At 37.7% G+C, this 24,069-nt stretch overlaps 1 protein-coding gene across 1 annotated transcript in view; it reads right to left on the bottom strand.

Moving 5' to 3' along the window:
- Positions 1–218: 218 nt before the first annotated feature.
- Positions 219–24,069, bottom strand: part of LOC149144969 (coronatine-insensitive protein homolog 1a-like) — a 44,244-nt gene continuing 20,393 nt past the window's right edge. Inside the window, exons 2-3 of the mRNA XM_089450089.1 lie at positions 7,904–8,399; positions 219–1,366 (exon numbers count right to left, since the gene is read on the bottom strand). Coding sequence (XP_089306215.1) covers positions 557–1,366; positions 7,904–8,399 — 1,306 coding nt within the window. The 3' untranslated portion in view covers positions 219–556. The remainder of the gene's footprint in view (positions 1,367–7,903; positions 8,400–24,069) is intronic.

Here is a 24,069-nt window from a genome sequence, read left to right as displayed (position 1 = left end):
TGACCTACAATTGTAATGATTCATTGGACATTAATAAAATTTTATCTTATCTTATTGATCTTCCAGGACCTTCCAATATTGATTTATCAAAAAAACCATGAGATATTCTCGATTGATAAACTCTTTGGACCATGCAGAAGCTAGGTGTAGGAGTTAATTTTATTGAAGACCTTTAGCTCACTTGACAAACGGCATCTCATAGAGAAGGTGCAGGAGACTAATGCACAAAGGATCATATAACAAAGGTAATGGTATAACTACATACCTCAAAACAAAATACTGTGAAGGGAGAATAGCTAGCAAACAATCCTTTCATGAGACGTAATATGAAAGCACAAAGAGAGGGTTTCGTCTGCCCAAATATGCATTTGACAAGCAGCAGTAGGAAGGATAGAGGAGCTAAATAGCAAGATTTCTCTATCCAAACTGTTAGGAAAGCACACTGGTTGGGGCAGGCAGAACTGTTCAGCCACCACGTGCTCTCCTGCTGCTTACTGTACATATATCCAGTTCACAATAATGAAATGCAGAATCCAATTAAAATTGTTGCTACTTATCATAAATCAGGTGATAGAAGGATCACAGACTTTGGATTATCTGTTCTTCTTCCCGCAAGAGAATAGTAAGCCAAGATCTGTGCTGGTTTGTGTCCACTCATTTCTTCTTCCATAACATCAAGTTCGTCCCTTGTTCCAGTGTAAGGTGGGATAAATTCTATATTCCAAAATGATCGTGACATAGCCAAAAGTTCCTTACCTGTTGCTGTTCCTTGGTATCCTTGCACCCAGATATACTTCAATGATTTCAAGTTCAGCACCGCAGATGCTATTGCAGATCCACTGAAACAACAGCCTCTCATTTCAAGTCTCTCCAGCTTTGAGCATCCTTTTGAAAATTCACGGAGACCCTGGTCACTTTCTCCGACAAAACCCAACAGCATCCACCTTACATTTGTACCGTATTTCCCAATATAATCAAGCCCCGTATCTGTCAACCCTCCAGGCCTTAAGTACAATCCAAATCTGTTTAACTTGCTACACCCAAGCAACAAAGCCATGACTCCATTATCAAGTGGCAGATCAGTAATTCTTTCTTCTTTATCCAACAAAACTAAACGAAAGTCCCTCAGATTTTTGCAGTATTCTCCAACAGCCTCCAATGCCAAGTTGCTTATATCTGTTACATGAATAGCAATAAACTCCAGATTGAGGCAGCCTTGAGCTATCATGGAAAGCCCTCTGTGAGAGACTAAACGCTGCTGATCATCTTCATCTTCTTCTTCCCCAGCCTCTACTCTCAGTCTTCTTAACTTTTTGCAGTGGTTTGCAACAACTTCTAGCCCTCTGTCTCCAATCACATTCCGTACCTGTTTGCAAACAACCATTCTAGTCCAATTAAAGTGCATAAATTCCTTTCTGAAAATCTAATAGGAGATTATTTAGTTATTTGATTTTACAATACAGAACATCTATCTTGGAAAATGGAAAAGACAAGTATGAACCCATATAAATATAAGAAATATGTCTCAATATTTGAAAACTCCAAGATATCTATTCATTCCAGTAAATACTAATGACTGTGTATTAAAAAAAATATCTTACGCCGGTGGAGAGGGATTGACCGATAGCGTTTAATTTTGTGAAAGAACCCTGACAGTACAATGGAAGAATAATGAATGTCCAAAGACAATTACTTTCCACGGACCCTCACTAGTTACCTATGGTTTCCTCTTGTCACGATATGTGTATGTACATCACACATGGTTTTTCAGATTAGTAGATGTAATTTTAAAAAATCGCAATATCTTACATTCTAGGCTACTTGTTGTGTACTTAGGCAAATTCCACCCACCATGAATTCTCCCTGTCTCCCCTCTCCATCCTCTCTGATTTGGCCAGCTTGGAAACCAAATTTCAAGTGAAATATTTTGTGTATGGTACCTGATTTGAGTAAAAGAAAGTACACTGGGTCCAAAATCAACAAATCCCTGGAATTCTTTAGGAAGCAGATGCTACAGAACTTGAGAGACTATTTTTACTGCTAGTAAACCAAACCTGTAAAAGGCTAGGCAAGTTTTATAATGGAAAAAAGGTACCTTTTGGTTTTGGGGTCTTGCAACAAGGCAATAGTTCAAGAGAATGCATAATGCAAAATAGCATCTTTCTATAAGAATGGAAAAAGTTTGATATAAGAAACCCATTCTTAGCTGTAACGTGTATGAGTTGACAACATGTCCATAGTTTACAGGAAAGCAGTTACTACTCAGTTCAGAATTTCATTCAAGTTTCAAAATCTTCGTGTCAGGACACTTCTCTTGTTATGGGCACATTCTATGCATTTCAACTCCCAAAAATTCATGATCGACCGTATGTTTATGTTAGAATTAGAGTTAATTTTTTTAGTAAAATAGCAGCTTACAAGTCACATGGGGAGTTTGGCTGCTGGTTTGAAAGTTATCTTTCTAGAAATTGTATTTTATTTTAAGAATGATTATGGAGTATTACAGAAAACAAGTTTTGTTGAAATTGAAGCAGATGTAAATACTGCCTAAAAGAATTTCATCGATGTCCACAGGAGTACATGTACATTAACTATGTGCTCTATCTTTCTCACTTAGAGAAATAGCTTCATTGAACCAACACACTGATGGGTGTTGTTAACCTGAAGCTCATGATAGCAATATATAAAATATCCTCTGTTACACGGGAACCGCTCCCTAGAAGTGGGAAACCCGTTCCAGTGGTTCCCGCGCTCCCGGAAGCTTTGGAACTATATGGGAACGTTCCCTTTTCTGTGGGAGCTGCAATGGGAGCTTGGGAAAGTTCCGGGAGCTTTGAAGACTGTTTTTTTTGGAGTTCCCGCGTTCCGTGGGGTTGGGGAACACAGAGCATGTAGAAAAATATGTTGAACTTCCCACAAAACATGAGGCTTTCTTGAAACCTTCGCAGGGAGAAAGGCCAAAGACATCCTTAACACCGATATCCTTAATTGAGAAACTGGAGCAATCCCTTGATGGGTTAAGGAAGCGTGTGACACCTCAATGTAAGGGGGATATCTTGGGTGTCATGCTGATGAGTATTTTTTTTTTGTTTATGTATATGTATCGCAAAATATTGTGTGCATATTGTATGTGGCAGTCAATGCTTAACCATTAGAGTTGTTTTACTTTTTCTCATAAGAATAACTAGAGAAACATAGGTAAAATTGTTCCTTTGTATTTTTAAGGCAGATTGTTTCAAATACTGGTCATGTTTCAGAGAACTAATAATGAACTTGACATTTTAATATTTTATATATATAAAAGGGAGAGACTCGGGAAGAGAGACACCCAGAGAATATATTTATATATAAGAGAGATTATATATTTAAATTGATTTTAATACTTGAATATTTTGATTTAATATTAATTTTGATTATTATATAATTATATATTTTAAATTTTTTTATTATATAATATTACCGTTCCCGATTAGCCGTTTCCTGTAAATTTTGGGGAAACCTCTAGCCGTTCCCGACACCCGTACCCAAGTTCCCAACGTTCCCACGTTCCAGAAACTCATGCAACATAGAAAATATCTCAAATCATGAATAAAAGTTTAAAAAAATATTCTATATTTCTTGAACAAGATATTAGAATTGTCAAATTAAAAGTATGACTAGTAACTAGACAGACAGGGAATGAATATGAATTCGAGAATCCATCTTACATAACATCCTGGCTTAGGAGAAATAAAACAGAAAAAGGCTGGCAGCGACAAAAGAAAAGAGAAAAGAAAGAAGAATCCTTGCCTCCAAGAAATGATTACAGAGCATGTGTTAATGCCAACCTCCTTAATACTTGGATTCAAAAATCTATTCACAACCTGGAAAAGCATAGTAGATGAGTACTTAATTGTTTTTAAAGGTCTAAAATATAACAAATAATAATAAATAAAGATATAATAAAATAATGAAATGCCAACATGATTTTAGTGAATGCACAGGCTTAGATTATTTATATGGGGCCATCATTGTAATGCATCATCATTTTATTCACTCATTATTCTATATATCAAATATGTTATTGTCTTAGACATTGAGCTACTTTAATTATTAAGTGTGACCACTTCATTAGGTATCAGAGTTGAGCCAAATGACCCATTGTATTTGTCCATACAGCTACCGATGTCAATTGAATCCATACAGTCTGAAATTTGTGCAAGTGGCCCACAGCGCTGTATAGCTGCCGCTGTGGTACAGACTGTCGTTGTACAATCTGCCACAGTAGATATCAAAGTTGTACGGTCTGTTGCCATAAAAACCGTTCCTTTATGGTCCTCTGCTGCCATTCAGATCACACCGTACATCTAAATTAAAATTGTACGATTCCACTGACCGTACAAATAATCAATTTAAGTGCTACGCCATGCAATTTAATTAATCAATTTGCCGTACTGTCAGTTGAAAGTTTGTACAACAAATTAATTACAAATCCGTGTGATTTTAATTAAGTACAAACACTCACCATCTGTATAACTATACATTGCAATACATATAGTGAATTAATTAATTGGTTGTATTGTACAAGATTCAAAAAAGCTGTAGAAGTGAAGTCAATAAGCCATACAACTCAAAAATTCAAGAAAATTTAAGACAATACAAAAGTTAAAAATTAGTCAAAATTGATCGTAAAAATACCTTGTCGGTGACAAAAAAATGGCTGAGCTTAATTCAAGGTTTTGGAAAAATTAGGGTTAGAACTTAGAACAACAAAAGAAAAATACTATGAAGTATCAGAAGGAATTTCAAGATAAATATGATAAATTAGAGGAACATACCACTCCGAATCACAATTACCTAAAAGAACAAGCAAAGCTAAGTGCCTAGGTCAGTAAAAATCATATTGAACCGAAGGAACTCATAGCAATTTGGGCAGCTCAGGTGGGCTTTCAACATACTTCCACACCACATTTCTTCAAACACTTCTAACCCACTGCCAAGCCCCTCTAACACATCAACTCTACAACCAAACATAACCCCTCACGGCATCGTAATCACTAAACGATTTCAATCATACACAAATCAACCAATTTTTGCATACTTGACAAGAGAAAAACTTGAATTACCAAAGTTCGGTAGAAATGAAAAACAAGGCATGGCATGGATTAACAAGAGTATTTTGAAATCCATGGTATCAACAACAATGACGAAAAAATTAAGTATGCTTCCATGCAACTAGGAGGAGAGGCGTATAATCGGTTCATGTGGTGGAAGAAAACAGCTTTGCAATAAGTTGAAATCTAAGTCACCTGACACGGGGATTTGGGATTCATAGGATACGGGGATTCGAGTGTCGGATTCGGACACATTGACCCCCCGGAACAGGACACTTAGGATTCGTTATATATTATTTTATTAAAAAATATATATATATATATTAAAAATTAGATATTCCTTACACAAGTTCTCATTAATGATACAAATTCATTGATTTCAAACATAGATCTTAATCTAGATGTTAGTTTTACTGTTTACAAAGTAAGTTAGTAACATTATAGCATGCATAGTACATACAAAATTCAAATATCTGCATAAACCCTCATAAACCCTCCCAACCCTCATAAACCCTCACAAATCTCATAAAGCTCATAAACCCTCACAAACCTCGTAAACTCTCATAAACCTCATAAACCCTCACTTTCTTGGGATTCGAATCCCAAAATCAGGACACGAAGTGTCCTAATGGGACACGACCGGGATTCGATGGTGTCCTGTTAGGACACGTCGTGTCCCATTTTAGGATTCGAATTCCCATCGAATCGTGTCGGATTCGTGGGATACGGACACATGGCCTGTTTTGGACGAATCTGGTTTCATAGGTTGAAATACATTTACGGATAACTTCTTTAAAAGATTCCAAGATATTAAAGGAGAAGATTTTTCCAAAGAACTCACTAGACTACAACAAATAGAAAATGCGGACGAATTTACACGTGATTGAGAAACATTGGCTACAAGAGTACCCAGGCTGTCAACCAAACACTTCATTTCATCATATATAACTGGACTTAAACCGCATATCCAGAATAAATTAAAACTACATGATATTACAACCACGGAAATAGCTATATGTAAGGCAAAAACTACAGATAAAAATTAAAATATCATCGCTACCGAAATTCAATAAGACTTGTTCATGATGAAAAGAGAATGATTGTAGGTTTTGTGGAGGAAAGTGATCACTTGGACACAGATACATGACCCAAAAATCATATAGGTATAAAGCTAAAAAGGAATATGACTCCTCCAATAGCAACTCAGAGGAGGAAGTAAAAAGGAAAGAAAATAATTGTCCTAGATGGGGTAAAAGGTGGGCTCTATGCCATAGATGCACACCCAACTACACATATCATTGCAAGATTATGATGAGAAAGAAGAGCAGGTTACCACTAAAGAAAACATGTTGGACACTGATGAGGATGAAAATTCACCAAAGGTGTTGTTAGCCTCAATCACATGCATTAAACAAACCCATGAGGAAGATTTGTCAAAGGTTATAGTCCAAAAAGAATAACTCAAACCACCTACAGAATTGCAAGAAAAATTAAACCCGATACCCTAAAGCTCAAAGGAAGCCTAAAAGAAAAAAATATCACAATATTAGTGGATTCTAGAAGTACCCACAATTTTGTGGACATTGATCTCACAAGACAATTAAATATTTGTGTATACCCTATGACGGAACTCATAGTTACCACTATTCATGGTCAACAAATCAAAGGACTATGATGATGTCATAAGGTTTCAACTTTCATTACATATACAAAACTTAGAACTGCAAACTAGATATTACACTCTACCTCTTTAGACATGTTAAGAGCAAAATGGTTGATGCAATTAGGAACTTACATCACAAATCTTCAGGAACAATTCATGGAATTCAGGGAAAGAGTTACAGGCAATACTAATATGGTTCAAGAACTCAAAATATTTCACAAAATGAAGTTAACATCCCAAGCTTTTGCCATAAATGAGCACAGCAAATATTCACAAGAAAACTCAAAATCAGGCTGAAATTCCATGGGAAATCTGAAAAAGACAAATTCATCTAGGATTTCTTTAAGGATAAAGCATTCTTCAAAGGGAAATGCAATGTAACAGATACGAAGGTCTAAAAGATAATAAATTAATGAAAGGTCAAGTTTATAAAAGACATGATTTTAGTGAAACAACACCCCCTTAGATTATTTATATGGGGCTCGTTATTGTATGCATTAGCATCTTATTCTCAATATTTTATAATATTTTATTGTCTCATGCATCAAGCAAATTTAATTAAAGTGTGACCCCTTCATTAATAATGCTCACCAATCTCTTAGACGTGATCCCTTCTCATGGTTATAAATTGAGAAGGTTTCAATGGAAATTTCAAGCAACCTAAATAGGCCAGGGAGAGGATTCTAAAATGGGCACTCAAAATTTCCAGAATGGTAAACAGCAAGGACAGCTTTGTCAAGATAGAATGATATATTTTAGTGCTTAGGTTCAATTTGATGAATAATTTTTAACATTTCCTAAACAAACATAAAGATTAACTCTCAGCTTTATTCATTGCCATTGTATAGTCTTTGTCTTGAGCAGCTTTCCTTATCATTATTGACCATATGCTACAACATCCTAGGAGAAGTTTGATAAAAAGGTTTTAAAAACATATCTGTCCAAAAGATCCAGAAATGTTTCCTATTTTTCTATAGCAGTACCAAAATGTTTCCTAGGCATATTCAATCAATTACGAGGTGTTTCCATTTCAGACATGTTTCTGGGCTGGGAAACTCCAATATCCTGGACATCTCAGATAATAGGCATAGAAATAAGATATGCTCAAAAGCAGTAAATGGTATTAGATTTTTATTCAGAAATATACCTCTAGAACTTCAAGGTTAGTGCATAAATGAAGTAACTCGCAATGATTTTCTGTGCTCAAAAACGTGAACTGTAAATCCAATTTCTTCAGGTTACAAGCCCGTGGAAGCAATAAAGGCAACCCAGTGTCACTCATGTAATTGAGTCCTACAAGTGATATCACCTTAGGAGGAAACTTAACACTTTGATATTCAGTTGCTAGTGCATGTCCATCAATGTTATCAAATTCCCCACCACCAAACTCTTCCAATTCTGTAGCTTTCTCTAGGACACCTCTTAAATCCAGAATATCGCATTCATTAACCCTTAAAGAGGTTAATGATGGACAGTTTGTGGCTATTAACATGAGATCTCTCGTGCTAATGCTTTCTCTTTCTAAACATGTGAGATAAAAATTCAACACTTCCAGTGAAGAGTTCCTCAGAGCAAGCTCGTGTAGCCATTCCCCACCTTCATCTTTTATCGAACTCTCCTCTAAAAACAAGACCTTGAGAGACCTGCATACACACAAAATTGTCTAAACACATACTTTAAATAAAAGATTGATAAATTTAGAAATGCCATGACATGTAGAACACTATCAAAGTAGTCACCTAGGTGAGATGTGACAAAGGCCTTTAAAACACGGTGTAAAAGAACAAATAGCTGTCAATGAAATGTGCCACTCATATGGACGTAGAAAGATCTAAGAATGAGTCTATGTCATAACTGAAAGATAGAAATTATAGAGATTAAACAAACCAACAAACTGGTAGTGATTACTATGAATTGAAAACTCTATTCTTTTTACTTTCTAATTTTCTGATATGAGCGCTGAAGGAAGCTTCTATAAAAATGAAATGCGAGACATGATACTGATATGGATGCGAAAACAAACCAAAATGACTATAAGTTAAAAGAGCATTGTCAAATAATATATAGTGTCAGATAGTATGAGCATCGAAGGAAGCTGTGATATTTTGAGATACAATTGTAATGAACATTTTGCACATTTGGTCAAAAGCTCGTATTTCTATTTGAATCAGACATCTTAGAAAGACAAAGCTGAGCATTCAGAGTAAATATGTTTCACTCACTCTCGGATATTTCTTCATTGCTGAGAAGGCAAGAAGGCAACACAAGTCTTTCAGAATTGAATTTATCAGAAAAGAATTGCCCAATCTTCAACTTTCAAATGTATCCTTTCTTCATTTTGCTCAGACGTAAATCACTGATCTTCTGACATTCTTGTTGTTTTATTGCTAGATTAACATTATTGAGATAATGTTTGTTAGATTTTTGTACGAGAGTGTTTTTATATATGTAATGGGGAATTCAATATAATTAGATAAGAGAGATAAGGAGAGAGGAGATCAGAGAAGATATCAGAGTGTGTGGACGTTTGAGTGAGACTGAGAGGATGGCAATGCAAATATTATTGCAAATTTGTAATCATCCATTATCTGTTTTCAATGTTTAATAAAGTTTCAGAGTTCTCTTATATTTTTCTGTTGATCGATCGAATGGTGCTGTGTGTTTAGATTATATGTTCTTTGTTGAATAATCATTATCACACAAAGGATTGAGTCCGATTGGTTTCCTTTATACGCAATAGAAACCCGCAGATCAACTGGGTTAACCAGTCGAGGTTCCAACAAATGGTTGCAAGGTTTGGTTCCATCCTGGAGTTCTTATAACTCAGAAGAATAACAAAACGCATACAACTCACAATTTTCCCGAAGTTCCAAAGTCTGTTATATGAAGTTGATATCTATTGCATGTTGATATTTGTAGCTCGGGCAGATACTTCTGCACAGGATTAAGTGTCTAGGTATGCAAAAGTCACCCACAGTCTCCATAGGACACTTGTTCAAGTGTGAGCAAGTTGCTAATGTAACTTAGTGTAAGTTTTAACTTAGGAAAGCACATAATAAATTATGTTGTCTAATTGAGTGGAAGAAACTTAAGAAAAGTAAAGTAATTTATTTTAGTGATTATGTTTTAATCTCAACCATTGATCTCAAGTTAGGCAAGATCTAATCTCAGTTGTCAATCACTTTGGAGATTAAGGCTATATCACAAGGTTCATCGAACTTTAACCTTAAGGTTCGAATTTTGACGAACCTCAAAAATGTTTTGAGGTTCAACGAACCTCTTCGAACCTCATAGCCATTGACCAAGTCCATAGATCAAAACTCATAACTTCATGTCACAACTCAAGCTTGTAATTTATCCTTGCAGTTTCCAAGTTTGTGATAGCATATTTTATGTTTATTGATGTTGATTTGATACTATTTTATCCCTATAAGTCATTTTAAATTAATATATGTGTGTGTATATATAGAGGAGCCTAATAGCGAACCTCATCCAAACTTCATCAGAAAATTTGAACTCAAACCGAACCTAATCATTGTCGAACCTGAACCCGAACCCGAACCATGTGACATTGGATTAGGGTTATGGATTTAGCTCAATGTGAAATTATAAAAGCAAGGCTAAGGAGAGGAGAAAGACACATCATAGGCCACACAAGACATTGAGAGAACCATCTCAGTGAGAAGTGGAGAAAGACTTCCATTCTAGTGTGTCGGGTCCAAGGAAGTGCAAATGTGCAGCATTGGAGATCCAGATTGTTGATCTTTATTCTGGATTTCACTGTGTGGAATATACAAAACGTCCAACATTTTGGGTGGAGGCTCCACCCATCATCAGGGACACACAAAGCTTCTTATGAGAGTAAAGAGTGCAGGACCAGATTAAATAGGAAGAGGGATAACAGTCACAAGGGACATTTTGTATATTCTACACAGTGAAATCCAAAATAAACATCAACAATTTGAATTCCTACTTTGGAAATATGCATACTCAAATTGGAGATCCAGATCAGCAAAGAAGATCTAGGACAGATCTAGGACCAGATATGTTGGATCTAATCCAAGGTATGTTGTAAGTGTATCTTCTTCAATGGGGCCATTATCCCAAGATAAGAGCCTAAGTAAGTTCAGATTTAATGAAGAATTGTTGACTGGGAAAAATATGTTTGTCTCTTGTGATTGAGATTGGTGTATTTTTGCTTCCACTAAATGTGTCGAGAACTTCGTGGTCCACTTATTCAATAGATCCGCAATCTGCTAGGTTAGTAAATTGCCAGGTGCTAGGTTCACGAAAAATTAACATGGTGTCAGGGCTCAAAACTCTAAAAACCGATCTTTGAATCACGCAAGAAGCCAAGTTCCTACAGGAATCACCAAAGCCAGGTTTGGCCATGATCACACGAAGCGTAATTTTTTTATTTACAAGCTAAGAAAGGACATATAACACTGAGACTAAATTGAAAGCAAAAATTATTAAAGAATTGGGGTCATACAGTATGGCTAGCAGTTGAAGCAAAAAATTAAAATAAAGGGGGGAGGTGGGGGGCAACAATTGGTGGTGGCTAACGATCATAGGGTTTTCAGACCCAACCCCCACGCAGGTGTTCAGGTCAGCCAAAGAGAAGTTACAACTAAGTGATTGGTCTGCAGGCATAGATCTAAGCGGCGCAAATCAGACAAGGAGAAAGCTCAAGCCTAGAGGTGTAAGGTCAACAAGGTCCGGGGCAGGGGCATGGAAATTGCACAAATGCGAGGAGCTGAACCAATAGATGGCTTAGGTGGAAAGGTTCGTTGACACAGGGGTGCATGCAACCAAGCCACAACTGAACATGAGGATCGCCACTAGGGAGTTATGGGAGCTCAACGGGTCAGTCGGAGAACAAAAGCAGTGCACGAAGAGCATAGGGTAGGCATAAGTCGAGGGGACAATCGGGCAATATGCTATAGCTACCGGCTAAGGCACACAAAAGATGTTGAGACACAACAAGGGATCACAGCAGCACAAGAAAAGATTGTCGAACCAACCACCAAGCCCCGAACTAAGTCAGAACAACACCAAGCTAGTAGGAAGACAAAGTAACAACCATTGAGTCAAGATCCACACAGGGGATTAAAGTCATCTAAGTGTGTCAGCGTGCAACGCGTGTTGCAGGGACAAAAGCACGAGGGTTACAATGCAGCAGTCTTGAGCAATTAGTAGACCGAAGGTAGCAATAGTTGCAAATCCGGGCAATAGCCCAAAAGTGTGGTTAGGGCCTGCAATATTTTGACAAGCCAATAGAAAATACAACTAGTGTGATTAGCAAAGGTTAGCCCTCAAAGTGTGATCAAGGGTGTGATAGTAGAATATTCCAGTTGAATTTTTTATTTGGAGAGATGGCAACAACCAATCTGAGGTTTGAGGATAGGTTGGAGGGCACCTATAATTTTAGGACGTGGAAGGAGAGAATAATGTTGATTCTAATCGAGAACAATCTATGGTAGTTTGCAAAAACTCAAGTTACACCTCCTACAAATGCCACAACAGTGGCCACCCATAATTTGAAGGATGTGAAAGTCAGACATATCATCATGGATGCGGTCAAGGATCATGTGATCTCTCACATATCAAGAAATAAGAGCACCAATGAGATGTGGATTTCTCTATGAGTTTATAACAGAGTGATAACCAAAACCGGAAAATGGTGTTGAAAGAAAAGTTAAGGAACATCAAGATGATTGGATCAAACATAGTGGCATCATATCTCACTAGGATTCAACAAGTTTGAGATGAGCATAGAGCTATTGGGATAGTCATGTCAACTGAGGAGCTTATAAGAATAGCCCTGAGCGGGTTCACAAAACAATGGGCTACCTTTGTGAAAAGTGTTCTAGCACGAGAAAAACTACATGATTGGAGCAAATTATGGGATGACTTCACTCAGAAGGAAATATGGAAGGAGTCATTGTCTAGCAGACAACGTAAGAGTGGAGATGAGGAGAACCTTGCTCTTGCCAGTCAAGCAATGAGAAGCAAAGGCAAAGGTTTGGGCAACAAGAGTGAGGAGTCAACATCCCAACCAAAGGAGGAGGACTTGACAAAGGTCAAGTATTTTCCCTATCATAAAATGGGACACTATGCTTCACAGTCTAGAGAGGAAGAAGGGTGGAAAGAGTACACAATGAACTGTAGTTGCATCAATAGAAGCTCAGGAAGCGTTTGCCAAGATGTTTGAAACTAAATTCACACGTGTTTCCTACCTTTCCTCGGGAACCTTACTAGTTGATGAGTGACTACTAGACAGTGGAGCCACACAACATATGACAGGGGCATGAGAGCTATTTGATAACCTGACCGAGTGGGACTTAGAACTGCATGTGGAGTTTGTTGTTGGTACCAAACACAATGTTGCATGAAGCTGATGCATTTTTTGGAAGGGAAGCGACAGAAGCATCATTTTCCGAAAATTCTCATCCTAAAAGCGACTATATATATATATATATATATATATATATATATATATATATATATATATATATATTCATTCAAAAAACATCCATAATGTCAAATTAGTTGCAGAATATATCAAAACATGTGTATTGTACACAAATCAAGATATAAATGGCATCCATAATACATTAATGATTAATTATTCAAGCATCAACCATATAGAATCTAGATTCTTCTCCTCACCTAACCTTTGCCTCTACCTCAATTCTCTAGGGATATTAGTCAACATTGCCCAATTTTGATCAAATTTCCTAATCCAAGCCTTAAAGCATCTATATATATATATATATATATATATATATATATTCAAAAAAAATATCCATAATGTCAAATTAGTTGCAGAATATATCAAAACATGCATATTGTACACAAATCAAGATATAAATGGCATCCATAATACATTAATGATTAATTATTCAAGCATCAGCCATCTAGAATCTAGATTCTTCTCCTCACCTAACCTTTGCCTCTACCTCAATTCTCTAGGGATCTTAGTCAACATTGCCCAATTTTGATCAAATTTCCTAATCCAAGCCTTAAAATATGGTAGAAAAAGCTTAACATGTTTGCTCAATGATTTTGAGTTGAGTGAAGGGTACATTTTTTGCTAAGGCCATGACAAGAGAGTTCAACAATTAGCACCACCAACACTGGGGTACATATAGGGCTTGGTGCTCTTGATTAAACGTCAATCACATACCCTCATAATCTAATGAAATGCCACAATCCCATTGATCCTGAAATCTTGAAAACTATTAATTCTGTTAAATTTTGAATGGGATATGAAATTCTATTTCTCCATATGAAGTCCAATGAGGTTGGAACCACTCTCAAACACCTTGAGTCATTACATGGTAATGTTAAAATGTTTAAGTAAAAGGATGAAAATGAAAGATAAAGGAGAATGCCACTTTTACTTTAAGAATTTAACATTACCATCAGGAAGCATCTGGGAAGTGTCTAGGGAGCATCAAGGGGAGTGTCCGGGAAGCATGGTTCCTCACATAGTGGTTCCAAAATTCCAAAAAAATAAGTGCCCAGTGGAACTATGTGAATGCTTTCTGAAACCGCGCAGGAAGTGTGGCAAAACTGCAATTCAACCTGCAAAACCACGAATGGAACAGTCACCATTCCCACAAGTCCACGAACCGCGATTTTCCTAGCAAAGGATGGTTCCCAAATTAAGTTGCGTGGCTCCGTCTGCAGTTCGCTCACGGATCTACACAGTTCGCAGTTCCAGCTTTTTATTCGTGGGGGGGGCTGATTCCTGCAACACTAACCAAACATGTAGTGAAGCAGGAAGCTCCGAAGGTTGAGCAACTCAAAGGGAGTCAACCTTCAAGTTCAGGTGAGGAGGAGTAGTCAGCAGATCCCCCCAAGTCTGTCAAGAAGGTTTCTTGGTATGAGATGGCTTTACAAGATGTTCAAGAGTAGGGAGCTTCTATGAATTAGTCCAAAGGGAGCAGGACTTTGAATATGTTTCCACTGTCCAAACTAGGTGGCAATGAAGGCTTCCTATTCAAAGCAATGTTTTAAAACTCCGACTCGGCCGAGGGTCGACTCCGACTCCGACTCCGACTCGGTATCAACTCGACCGGCTCGATTTCAATGACTCGGTCATTGTAAAAAATACATTAAATATTTATTTTTTATAAAAACACATAATTTTAAAGATTTTCATTCATGTTTCCAAACACACAGCATTAGAATATAGATAGAAGACAACATATGATCAAAGTAGGCTCATGAATATATCCATTATATCAAAATGGCACCCAATGCATTGTCCAATACATACATGATGATGATATAGAGATCAAAACAAAAACACATAACCAAGGAGGCTATAAATGGCCTCTACAACAAAAGTCTGTGACCAGTACTACTGGCTACTGCTAGAGTTGCCAACATCATCTGGCTCAGTGTTACTTGGAAGTTGGGAGCAGGAGCGAAAGTGGGGAGCGAGAGCGAAAACGGGAGCGGGAGCGACATTTTCAGAAGCTCCTGGTTTGGGAGCGAATCCCAGAGGAGTTCGACAACCAATGTCACTAACATCAAGGTACATAGAGGGATTGGTGCTCTTGATTAAATACGAGTTCCATACCCTAATACATGACAAAATTCAATGGAAACATTGCAATCCTCCAATCCTGAAATCCTGAAAAACTGATAAGTCTGCTGGATTTTGAATGAAATCTAAAATTCTACTTTCTCCATATGAAATCCAATGAGGCCGAAACCACTCTCAAACATCCTGAGTCATTTCATGGTAATGTTAAAAATTTAAGTAAAAGGATGAAAATGAAGATTAAGGAGAATGTCACTTTTACTTTAAGAATTTAACATTACCATGAAATTTGAATAGCATATCAATAGTAGAGAGCATTTGAGTGTGTTAAATAGGGTTTGGGAGGGGGAAATGGACCCCAAATAACATTTAACTAATTCATAAAACACATTGGAGTTCAAACCAATCAGCAAACACTTCAAAATTTCATTAAAAAAATGTCAAATCGTTGTTTTGATGGGGTTACAGGCCACTGGTTATGACTCGGCCGAGTCAATACAGAAACGGCCGAGTTGGCCGAGTCAGCCATGACTCGGCCGAGTCATGGCTGACTCGGCCAGTCGAACCGTTCCAAGGGCCGGGTCACAGTAGAGGGTAATGGCTCGGATCAACCCGGCCGTTTCGGTATCGAAACGGCCGTTTCTTAAAACAATGATTCAAAGGGAGCAGTCATGGTAGCGAATGCAGTTTCAAGATAGAAGCTAGCTCCATGGTGCAGAAGTACCTCCCTCGCTAAGAGGGAGTGTTTATGTTTGTAGCTTAGGCAAGTACTTCTGCACAGGCCTAAGTTTTTAGGCATGCATAGGGAAACTTGCTCAAGTGTGAGCAAGTTGCTAATGTAACTTAGCCTAAGTTTTAACTTAGGAAAGCACATAATTAATTATGTTGGCTAATTGAGCTAAAGAAACTTAGGAAAAGAAAAGCATATTACTTTAGTGATTATGTTTTAATCTCAAGTGAGGAGAGATCTAATCTCAACCATCAATCACTTTGTAGATTAGGGTTAGGGATTTCGCTCAATGTATTATAAAAGCAAGGCTAAGGAGACGAGAAAGGCACACCATACAACAGCGCAAGACATTGAGAGAGACATCTCAATGAGAAGTGAAGAAGGACTTCCATTCTAGTGTATCGGGTCCAAGGAAGTGCAAAAGTGTAGTGTTGGAGATCCAAATCAACCAAGGAAATCTAGTACAGATCTAGGGCCTAATATGGTGGATCAGATCTATTGTAAAATGTAACTAGGTTCGGTCTTCATAATGACATGTAATTATCATCTTTGTAAATGATGAAAAGAAGAGAATAAAATTATTTTTGTAATGCCTTGCTTCATGGGTTTAATGAGCAAGAGCTTTTATCTAGTTGACTCCCATTGAGAGCCTTAAGATTTATCATTAGAGTCAAAGAGTCAATGTCATGTATGAAGATCCCTTCTTGGGATATGTCAAATATATATGAGTCTATAATAGCCCTCCAACAACAAGAAAAAAGTCCTCTTCATGTCGGCTTCAAGTCAAAGCAACAAACTCATGTCGGCTTCTCATTATGGAGACACACTTATTCATAAGTTCATGACGGCTTAATATGACGGGCAGGCCACTATAAATAGCCACCTCGGCCTATTCCACAGAGGCAGAATTTCAAACATCTTTCTCTGAGTTTTTCGGGTGATAGAAACAGAATTTCGCATACCTCTCTGATTTCAGATGGATAAGTGGAAGAATATAGTTTAAATGTCTCTGTGATTTCAAGTAAACAGTAGCAGTGATAAGTTCGATGCAATCACAGGAAGGAGAAGGGACTGCGAGGTTCTATTTAGGTTTGATCATAATGAACAGTAGTTCAGATCTTTGTCTAAGTTCGGATGGATGTTGCATTGATAAGAAAAGGAACAAAAGTTTGGATTATAGTGACAAGGGTTTTGTATATTAGGTGCCACACAATAGGAAAGTCACAAGTATGTGATAAGATCGTATTAAGAAAGATCTCAGTGGAATCTCAAAAGGATGGTAATTATGGTTCAGCAGTATGTCTTCAAGATTCACAAGGAAAATTTTGATATCCTTGACAAACACAATGATCACAGTTGTGTGTCATCGCATATGGTGCGAAATCTGAAGTAGAAGGAACCAAGAAAGAGAAAACAAAAACATGAAAGAGGACTTGTGTCTTGGTCTTGGAGAGGCTACTAGGTCAAGGGTCTTGGTCTTGGTATTCATCAACTGGAATCTCTATAAGAAGAATTTTTGCAGGTCTTACTCTCAAAGAGTGAGAGGTTTTGGCCCTCGCTGATAGCCTACATTCTGTGTCTCTTGTCTATTTATGTTCATGCATTGGTTATTGTTTGATAAAGAAGAACACTAATAATCTAAGAAGAAGAAGATTCTAAGTTCTAACCTAATGAAGTAAAAAGCACTCACAAGCAGTTACCAATCTAAGAGAAATCACCTAATGCTAATGCCCTAGATTTGTTAACATGGTATCACAGCTAAGGTGTCAAAGTCAAGAAAAGGGCATGTAATCAAAGAGACTCTCAAGGATCGAGTTTCAAGAATGGCATCAAAACAAGTTGAAGGATATTAAAGTGAAAGTTCAAAGATCTAAAATCAAACCCTAGATCAAAGAAGGAGGTCTACTTCAGAAGAAGTCTTGGGATCATCAATCAAAATAATCGAGGCAAAAGCCCTATTTCTACTCAAGGCAAATAGATCTACAAATCAAGGCAACTAGAAGTCTACACCAACAAAAGTGTTGGATCCTATAGTCTTCATCAAATGACCACAAAGACCCTCATCAAGTTGAAGAGATCTACAAAGCAAGGTAGCCCAAAGTATAGACATCCAAGAGAAGTACTTTAAGGACGAAGATCACATCATCTTGGAGAAAGTCGAAACCTTAGAAGCATTTTATGATCTACACTCATTCACTACCAAAGAAGTCGAAGTATCTTGAAGGCGAGAAGGCATTGTCATCATCTTCAAAAACTGTAAGGCAAGTTCCCTCTCATTGAAGCAAGGATCCCCTCCTTATCCTTGAAGAAGATTATCTGAGGAAGCAACAAAACATCCTCATCAATCACCATCAACAAAGAGAGCTAGATCTAAAGGCGTTGTCATCATAAAAGAAGCAATGTTCTTTCATTGAAGAAGGAATTTTCATTTGGAAGAAGATCATCCAAAAGAGGCACTAATACATCTTCTTCAACAACCATCAAAGTGATCAAGTTGAAGATTTCATCTTCACTTGTCAAGTAAGTATCTTTTATTCTATAATCTTTATAAGTTGGTTGGGTCATCAAATTTCCTTGCATCAAAAAGGAGGATAGACATAGTCCTCAAAGAAAGTGAAGTCATTGATCATATCTATGAAAAGGTCTCCAAACCATCTGAAGGTCAAGCATGATCTGAATACATGGAAAGGGATCAAGGGGCTCAAGGGATTCTTATGAAATCAGTCAAAGATCCCCTCATTCCCTACATAGCAAGATTGGAGACATCATAGAGATATATGTTAAGCTGATAAAACTACCCTCGGAAGATGTGATAAAGAAGGTCATATCACTTAAATATGATCTACACAAATTGAAGGTATCAAAGGATAAAAGGTTATCTTCATAAGATCTAAATCGCAAGATCTGCAATGAGATAATCTTCATTGTTCTAAATACACTAACTGATGAACAAGGTAACAAATGTCTGTGATGATAAGAAAGTTATTCCATTCAACAACTTGTGATTTCTATGCAAGATAGAAGAAGACAGGTTGAGGGCAACAAGTATTCAGACATTTGTCGAAAGGACAGAAGAACATAGCTAATTTTCAATGTTATGGGCATTATCGGAAAGATTGTCCTAAAGTGCAAAAGGGCAATAACAAGGAAGATAGAGAAGAAATCCATTTTCACCGAAGAAGTGGAAAAAGTTGAAAGAGGAAAAGCATTAGAAGCAAGAGCTCGTGACATCACCATAGGGAAACATGAAGGACAGCTGGAACAAAATCTATGGCAATCAATTGTGAAGGTTATAGCTCTTGGGAACCTCATTGGAAACTGAAGGAAAGGAAGAAGTCATCCAGGACAATGCTCATCATACATCAAAGATTCAAAAGGTAACATCTATTGGATAGGGATATGCAAGATCCTCAAGATTCTCTGATGGAATCTTCATCGGAAGGTTCACCAATCTAGAGAGGAAGCAAGTGTTTCATCAGGAACTCCAACTTGTGGAATTCATGGGATGATGGTATGATGACATAAGAGATGAAGCAAATCAAGGGATTGAAGCTCTTTTTCAATCAAGGAAGCTGCTGAAAGAAGCCTAGATGGCCTAAAGGTAGATTGGTGTGTATGCTTGTATTCAATACAATAATGTCATGTCATATGGTTGCAAGTAACATGGATCACTACTCTATTTTGAGAAGCATGATCAAAGGAAAAGGATCTCCTCCTCTGAAAAGATGCAGGAAGGCATAGGTCACACTAGATGAAATCAACATAATATGTCTTCATATGAAAATGAGGTGGTTGACAGTAATTTAGAGGAACTCTGATTGGAAGTTCCTGGGAATGAAATATATGAAGAAAGAAACGAAGAGATCGTGGACCATGCAACCATGGAAAAGGAAATCAACATCCGAGGACTAGAAGATTTGACTAGGAAATCTCTCGGAAAGATATGAAGACTCTAACAGAAGTCTGGAAAAAATGGAGACCCTTGACAATAGATATCTTTGGGAGATATGTCAACATGTATGCAAGATGTTGATGCAAACTGGAAGATGTCATGATGAAAGACCATCACAAAGGTAATTTTTATTTAAGTGTTCATTTCTTATTTTTGAACAAGTATCTAGATGGGCTTATGCAGGACTGCCAAGGGAAGCACTGTGGATGTCTTCCTAGAGGACCATGTAGAAGGATGTAAGATCCTTCTGAAGAAGACAACATGAAGAACGCAGCATAACATGAAGCAAGACGAGATGTAGACTAATGGATCACTTTCTAATGAAAGGAATGATGACATGACTGACTCATGGATGAAAGTGATGGATGGGTTGTGCCCTATGAAGAAGCCACAAGAGATGAAGATTCCTTGACAAAGAAATTCATGATATGGAAGTAGCTCTTCAAGCAGCTGGTTGAGGAGCTGTTGTAGGTCCCTAATTAAGAGGGAGCCTGAAAACAAGTTTCTTACTTGGAAGAAACTTAGAAATTCCTAAGCCAAGAGGGAGCTTAGGTACATTTGTTCCGTAGGAATAAGTACAATCCCTTATTGGAATTGATATGTCCTCCCTAATTGAGAGGGAGAGATAGACACATCATTCTAGTCTTCACCTGGGAAGACAAAATGGAGGATTGGGTAATCATTTGACATTCGATGATCTTTGAGGATGAGATAGGGCATCCAAGATAAGAGTTGTTGTGGACCGATATTCTTTGAGGACTAGCTATCCAAGACAAGAATAGTCCAAAGAAGTTCATACTCTATGAACACCCGGGTGGAGTATGTACCTTGAGAGACAATGATTATGGTGTCTATGAATCATTGGTCTCACCAGCATTGTGCTCTGATCATGTGGATAGAGTTGTTAGTCAAGGCCTTGCTATGTGACAATGCTAGTTGATATGATGCCTATATAGATGGCTTACCAATCTAATTCTTCTTATGACAAATTCTTCAGATTGAAAATGACCAAGTACCATTATGAATACCTCCCTAGTTAAGAGGGAGTGTAGTAAAATGTAACTAGGTTTGGTCTTCATAATAACATGTAATTATGATCTTTGTAAATGATGAAAAGAAGAGAATAAAATTATTTTTGTAATGCCTTGCTTCATGGGTTTCATGAGCAAGAGTTTTTATCTAGTTGGCCCCCATTGAGAGCCTTAAGATTTATCATTAGAGTCAAAGACTCAATGTCATGTCTGAAGAACCCTTCCTGGGATATATCAAACGTATATGAGTCTATAATAGCCTTCCAACGACAAGCACAAAGTCCTCTTCATGTCGACTTCAAGTCAAAGCAACAAACTCATCTTGACTCTGATTATGGAGACAAACCTATTCATAAGTTCATGTCGGCTTAATATGAAGGACAGACCACTATAAATAGCCACCTCGGCCTATTCCACAGAGACAGAATTTCAGACATCTTTCTCTGAGTTTTTTGGGTGATAGAAACAAAATTTCGAATACCTCTCTGATTTTGAATGAATAAGTGGAAGAATATAGTTTGGGTGTCTCTGTGATTTCGAGTAGACAGTAGCAGTGATAAGTTCAATGCAATCACAGGAAGGAGAATGCACTGCGAGGATCTGTTTAGGGTTGATCATAATCAACAGTAGTCTGGATCTTTGTCTAAGTTCGGATGGATGTTACAGTGACAAGAAAAGGAACAGAAGTTCGGATTACAGTGATAAAGGTTATGCATATTAGGTCCCACACAATCGGAAATTCACAAGTATGTGACAAGATCGTATTAAGAAAGAAGATCTCGGTGGGATCTCAAAAGGACAGTGATTATGGTTCAGCAGTATGTCTTCAAGATTCACAAGGAGAAGTTTGATATCCTTGACAAACACAACGATCACAGTTGGGTGTCATCACATATAGTGTGAAATCTGAAGTAGAAGGAACTGAGAAAGAGAAAAAGAAAACATGAAAGAGGACTTGCGTCTTGGTCTTGGAGAGGCTACTAGGTCAAGGGTCTTGGTCTTGGTATTCGTCAATTGGAATCTCTATAAGAAGAATTTGTGGGTTTTCCTCTCAAAGAGTGAGAAGTTTCGGCCTTGGCTGATAGCCTGCATTCTGTATCTCATGTCTATTTATGTTCATGCATTGGTTACTGTTTGATGAAGAAGAACACTAATAACCTAAGAAGAAGATGATTCTAACCTAATGAAGTAAAAATCACTCACAAGCAGTTACTAATCTAAGAGAAATCACCTAATGCTAATGCCCTAGATTTCTCAACAAGATCTAGGGTATGTTGTACGTGTATCTCCTTTAGTTGGGCCATTATCCCAAGGCAGGAGCCCAAGTAAGTTCAAATTTAATGAAGAATTGTTGATTGGGCAAAATATGTGTCTCTTGTATTGAGATTGATGTAAATTTTACTAGCACTAAATGTGTTAAGAACTTATTCATGCATTTATTTAGTAGATCTACAATCTACTACGTTAATAAATTGTCGAGTGTTGGGTTCATGGAAAATTAACATTGCAGTATGGTTTTTCAATTATTTCATTAATAAATAAAGCAACATTACACATACTTTCACGCATAGGAATTTAGGCTCTTTGGTAAGTAGGTATGAGGGGGAGAAAAATGGCGAGCGAGAGTGCTAGGGTTTCACACGCAGGCATCACGGGTTTTGGAGTGGAGGCTACGGACAGGCCCAGGGCCAAAGGGAACAAGGATTCCAAGTATGTAGAGCCTGAAACTTGGCAGTTCTTTTCCTCCAGATGGGCATCTGTATTATTATCTATGATGGGTCGGCGACCAATACTCTGGATCGCAGAGTACCGGATGTAACCTGAGGCAGATGTACAAGAATCCGCAGCGGCCACTTTGATAAGAGCCATCAATGCTAAAAAACTGTGGTTTCGGATAATACATCCCATTAGGAATGGTTCTGAGCAATGTGGGAAGGCGACGGCTGAGTGGGTATCTGCGGACCTATCACTCCATTATAGTATGCTCCTGCGCGGCCACAACAGATCTACACTGGTCGGAGTGTACGAGATCATAAACCCTCATTTTTGCCTAAACCCACAGTATCACCGACCTGCTGGCAGTGGTATGGGGGAAAGAGATTTTATGCAAACATGCTTGCACACTGTTACAGATGAGGGTTTACACTCTGCGGCGTTGGGCCTGCTGGACACTGAGGTAACAGTTAAACTACTCTTGCCTCTGGATTATGATGCATACACATGATCTCCATTGACTGAAACAGAGCACCTAGCAAATCTGGCGATCAAGGGGTTTTCTCCTATCACGCATCCACACAACGATTTGCAAAAAAGAGTACTTGGAACAACACGGCATTGCAAACCTCAAGCGGACACAGATTCCCCACACTTGGTAAATTTTCATCGATTTCAAGTTATTATTAAAACCCCTCCGGGGACGTCTTTTCTGGTTTGGGTTCTCGCAACTGATTGTGTATTGCATCTAAAGTATCTCATTACAACATTTAATATTTGGGGGCAGAGAACTACAGGACACTAGACCCCTGAAGGACTACAATATTATGTCAGTGTCCACCATAACACTCAACCTGAGGCTGCGAGGTGGAGCCGCGGCCTCTAGTAAAACAAAACATTCAGGAGGAGGCATTGGAAGTAGTACAACAAAAAACAATAAAACACAACAGAAGCACAAAAATGGAGGACTTTCTTTCAAGAATATCCTACAAGGAAAAAACACACCTACAACAACATCAAAGGAAGCTGGAACTGAACCCAGTCCATATATTGTGGAGCAACTGAATTATATTCCAAAATTAAACATAGATATACTAGAAACAAAATTTCACTGTAATACTTTTGAATCACAAGCCCTAATCTGTCGATTCAACTGTTTTTGGCCAAAACCTGTTGAGCTCTTCCATTGGATTTTCTCAAACTGGACTGCTCACTGTGAAATACACCTATGCTCAAAGGGGTTTTTCATTGTCAAATTACATTCATCTTAGGCAAGAGACATTATACTACAGGAAAGACCATGGTTCTGGGGATCCACGGGCCTCTTCTT

This window comes from Pinus tabuliformis, chromosome X, assembly GCF_031772625.1.
Source record: "Pinus tabuliformis cultivar Carrire ecotype Pingquan chromosome X, CPIR1, whole genome shotgun sequence".
Taxonomy (NCBI): Eukaryota; Viridiplantae; Streptophyta; class Pinopsida; order Pinales; family Pinaceae; genus Pinus; species Pinus tabuliformis.
Note: the sequence above shows the minus strand (reverse complement) of the source record. Positions and strands in the feature narration are given on the sequence as shown.